Below are 4,880 nucleotides of genomic sequence, written 5' to 3' on the forward strand. Positions count from 1 at the left end.
GTGGGGAGGCACAGAAAGGCACAATGAGTAGAATACAGGTTGTCTGGTCCTGGCTGCATTTGTCCCCAGGGCCAGTCCCTGTCAAACAGACATAAAGTGGGGTGGGAATTTCGCAGTGTAATAAAAGATATCCCAGGCTGCAAAGAGGGATGGAAATTATATTTCTTATTTTTATATTCCTTCATCGCAATTCGATCCATCAAACTTTTAAGTGTCTACCGCTTGCCAGGTCCTGCTTGGTACTGAGGATGCACAAAACAATAAAATTGGTCTCCCCGGTTTACTGAGGAGGACAGTCATATAAAACAATATAGCATCTGGTTTGGGCTATAAGTGTTTGAGGGTGTGCACTATGGAGAAAGGAGGAGTTCGGTTCAAATCTGGACTTCACCTCTTACTAACTGTAGTACACTGAGCAAGTTGCTTAGCCCTCACAAACCTCAGTTTCTCCATCCATAAAATGGGACTAATAATAGCATCTGCCTTTATAAGAGATAATGTATGTAAGCCATTAATCAACCTAGAGGCAGGCACAGAGTAAGTATTCATTAAATATTAGCTATTCTTCTCCAGTTACTTCTGATGAGTGTGTGAACAAAGTGCTCTGGGAGTAATTAGTCCTGCTGTAGGAGTTACAGGGGACTTCACAGAGGAGGTGACACTGGATCTGGGTCTTTAGGGATTATTAGGAGTTTGCCAGACAGAAAGAATAGGATGTTTCAGATAACAGAATCGGCACCTACAAAGGCCTGGGGGTGGGAGTTGGGGGTGGGGGTGCAGTGAAAATCACAGCAGGTCCAGAAACCAGGAGCCATCAAACCTTACTAAGTGCACCTATGTGTTTTGGGGAGTGGTCGACCAAGCTCAGGAAAGGCCTTGAATGCCAAGCAAAGGAATTTGGCTAGATGTATCCTGCAGGTGACAAGGAGTCCTGAGAGATTCTGAAACTGAGGGTGACACAATCCCCTGAGCCAGCGCCTCAGCTGCTGCTCGGGAGCCTCACGTCTGCTTCTTCCTGCCCCTGCCCTCTCTGCAGATCATCAAGGACCAGAAGCTGCTGGTGATTGTCGGGGGCATGCTGCTGATCGACCTGTGCATCCTGATTTGCTGGCAGGCTGTCGACCCCTTGAGGAGAACAGTGGAGAGGTACAGCATGGAGGTAAGTGCCGGCCCCATCCGGAGGGAGGCTGGAAGGGACGTGGCTCCCATACCCGCGGGGACAGGGAGGCAGCGCAGCCCTCCAGCTGCCCAAAGTGCGCTGCTGAACAAGAACTCAAGGTAGTTACCGGGGAATCTTCACAGCACTACTAGGGCCCACGTTCCCTATCAGAAACTCCTCATTTATTTCTGTTTCCTTCCATCTGAGACCGATTTCCGAAAGGCCAAATATAAAGTCTTCACTCCTGTGGGGAAAAAAAACAAAACAGTGAAAGAATTGTCTAGTGATACTAATATATGCAGAAATAAGAAATGTTGGGCCATTTAAATGAGTATATTCTCTGCACATTGCAGAAGCCCCCATTTGTGTGATCTGTCAGTCCAGAAATGAGATTGCGTTCCACCCTCCTTTATAGGATGTTCCCTAAGGAGTGCCAGTAGGGAGTAAACATCCTGATAGCTCCTTCTAGTTACCATATGACTTTCCAAGTGATAAGTGCTGCCAAAATAAAGAAACTTACATAAAAGTACGGTTAAGTATGTATTGTAATAATTGTCTTGCGTTTGGCCTTGCCCTCTACTCGCACGGGTCTTCCCAGGGTGCTCCAAATTAGAGAAGTTCAAGACCCTTTGGAAGCGGTGGTTTTGTTGTCTGGCTCCTAGATTAGTTAAACTTGCCTTTGTGGGAGAGAGCTGGCCTTGACCGGCTTGAACACGGGTGTGCCGTGAATGGTGATCTCTGTACCACGTAGCAAGTTCTATTGAGAGAACTAGAGTTTGCATCATTAGAGAAATCTTTTCGTGGACTGTAGTGCGGATTCTAACCTAACGTGGAAATGGTCATTTTATGCACTGGGGACAGAGGTTTTTACCCTTCTGGACAAGAAGGATTTCTAGCAAATAAGACACCCGGCTTCTACGTGTTCATAGGGGAACTTGTAGAGGGTTTACTGGGTGCCGTGAGAAGTCATGAAGCCGGAGCCGTGGCAGAGAATGGTGTTCTCTGCCAGCGTGGCTACAGGAGAGAGCTTCCAGGCTGGCCCTGCACCTCGCGGCCCTCAGCCACACTTGGAAGGAAGCAGGACTCCAGAGATGCCAAGGAGGAGAGCCGGGACGCGGACTGTGCCCACGGTCCAAGAGGCAGAGGTCAGAGGCAGGCAGACTGTTTCCAGAAGGGAGGTGGCACCTGGTCACCACTCCTCGTGCATAGTTGGCAAAGTTCCCCTGGGGGACTTCCTCCTCCACTGCCAGAACTTGGAAATCCAGACAGGTTGTCAACAACAGGAGGAACCGTCATGGCTAAGCCAGCCATCGTGCTGGGGAGAGCCAGGGTGGGTGCTGAACATAAGCCTGATGCCAGTAATGGTTAACAGCAGTGACGGTGATAGCTCGTTCTGTGTGTTAGCTCACTAGATCCTCTCACAATAATTATGGAACAGGTGCTATCCTGAACCCCGTTTTCATTTTTTTAATGTCTTCTTTATTTCTGAGAGAGAGAGAGCGTGAGCAGGGGAGGGTCAGAGAGAGAGGGAGACACAGAATCAGAAGCAGGCTCCAGGCTCTGAGCTGTCAGCACAGAGCCCGATGTGGGGCTAGAACCCAAACCATGAGATCATGACCCGAGCCAAAGTTGGACACTCAACCAACTGAGCCACCCAGGCACCCTATGAACCCCGTTTCTTTTTTAATTTCTAGGGGAGAGAGAGAGAAACAGCGTGAGCAGAGGAGGGTCAGAGAGAGAGGGAGTCACAGACTGAAACAGGCTCCAGGCTCCGAGCTGGCAGTCAGCACAGAGCCCGACGCGGGGCTCGAACCCACGAACCGCGGGATCATGACCTAAGCGAAAGTCGGACGCCTAACCGACTAAGCCACCCAGGCGCCCCCCTATGAACCCCGTTTTAATGATGAGACAGAAACCCCAAGACATTGCACTTGCCTAGGTTACCTAGCAGGTTAGCGGCAACACCACAAACTACCCTCTCGTGCACTACCCTCCCCTGCCTTTCAACACACAGATGGCACTTCTGGGTTTCAGGGACTCTCACAGACCTTTGGCCATCAGCACAAACCAGTGAAGTGGGCAGGGCAAGGGAATGCTTTCACATTGTGCAGATGAGGGCTGAGATTGGAGCGCAGGCCAGAAGAGGGAAGCAGGCCAGGATGTCAGGGAGGGAGAAAGCAAGTCAGGCGGATCCGGCTGGAAGACCTGCGTCGGGGCAGGTGGACAGAGGCCAGACTCTGCTGGCTTGAAGCCTAGCCGTGGGTGGCTGGGGAAGCAGGGCATGGCTACCTCCACTGGAGGTTAAGGTGGAAGCCAAGTACGCACTAGGGGTCTCCCAGGCTCTGGCTGTGGCAGGGAGAGGCCGTAGGGCTGGCGTCAGCCTGAGTCAGCAGACTCCGGAAATGGATCCGGGAAGCCTGTCCCCCTGGGCCCTTTAAAGGAGATCAACCTCGTGCTTTAGTCCGATTAGTGTTAAGTGACTGTCTGCTATCACCGACCTTACCTTTCTTCCTTTCTGAAAGAAATACTGAGGCTCTCAGTGCCTCTGTGCAGAGGACCGCAGCCCATTTGCGACCTTTCAGGGCAGTGGGTCTCAAAGGAGCTGTGGGGGTGCCATGGAAATGGCTCACTGCGTAGATGAGGAGACTGAGTCTGGGGACGGGATGTTCCTGCCCAGGGGCATCCAGAGTTTCCAAAGTGGGGCCTGGAGGAGAGCCAGCTCCCTGGCTCTCTGCCCAGATACTCCGTCTCTGTGTTTCCCTCCAGGTATCTGCCGAGATTTCTCTCTGAACCTTTTCTGGCCCGCTCCTCTTTCTCTCCTCTTATTTTAGGGTTGCCCTGTCATTCTGTTGCCATGGTAGCAGAACCCTTTGATTTGTCGACCCACAGCCCTGTAGGTTTACTGTCGGTTTTCCACCAAACAGCACCGAGCAGTCGGTTGCTTCCTCTCAGACCCTCCTCTCCCGGACACAAGGACACAATGTGGTGGTTGAACGGTGCACCTGGGGGTGAGGTGTCCTAAATTCTCCTTCAGGGGGCTGTTTTTTCCAGAACACGCCCCCCTCCCCCCCCCATGAGAGAGAAAGTCTTTGCTTGGGGGAGAAGCGATCAAAGATCTTTGTCCTCTGTCCCCACCTCCCCTCCCCTCCCTGGGTGCCTTTGGTTGCTCTGGGCACTCTGAACACCTCAGGATTCCAGTCATAGGCCTTGCTCTGTGTTACACTTCCAAGCCTTTGCCTGTGCTGTCCCCCTTCCAGAACCTTCTCTGACAAGGCAATGAACTTCAGTTCCTGGCCTCCGTGTTACCTCTACAAGGATGTGTCCCCGAGTTCTCCCGCTCTACCAGATTGAAGCTCCTGCTCCTCCCCACTCCTGTCCCTAGCTTCCTGGCATTTCCTCTGTTGGGACACTTAGTGTGCTGTTCACCTCTGCTGAGTGCATCCCTGCCCCTAGCCCTGCTGGACTGCCAGCTTCTCCAGGACAGAGCCAGGTCAGACACACACGCGCACACACACACACACTGCCCAGCCAGTACCTCTGCACCCAGAGGTAAGCCCAGTAATCATGGCCCTTGATCTCATGGCCCCCACAGGTTAGTTGATCACCAAACAGGAAACATAGAAAGAAGCACGATCACTTTAGACCACATAGCATAATTAGATTCTGAAAGCAGTTAGAAGTAAATAAGCAAGATGAAGAGTTGGCGAATAAAGGAAGGAAG

At 51.7% G+C, this 4,880-nt stretch overlaps 1 protein-coding gene across 1 annotated transcript in view; it reads left to right on the forward strand.

The window, feature by feature from the left end:
- Positions 1–4,880, forward strand: part of GABBR2 (gamma-aminobutyric acid type B receptor subunit 2) — a 351,725-nt gene that overhangs the window by 295,361 nt on the left and 51,484 nt on the right. Inside the window, exon 18 of the mRNA XM_077756059.1 lies at positions 1,037–1,159. Within this exon, the coding sequence (XP_077612185.1) occupies positions 1,037–1,159 (123 nt within the window). The remainder of the gene's footprint in view (positions 1–1,036; positions 1,160–4,880) is intronic.

The sequence above is a fragment of the Crocuta crocuta genome, unplaced genomic scaffold, assembly GCF_008692635.1.
Source record: "Crocuta crocuta isolate KB4526 unplaced genomic scaffold, BGI_CrCroc_1.0 scaffold431, whole genome shotgun sequence".
NCBI classification, from domain to species: domain Eukaryota; kingdom Metazoa; phylum Chordata; class Mammalia; order Carnivora; family Hyaenidae; genus Crocuta; species Crocuta crocuta.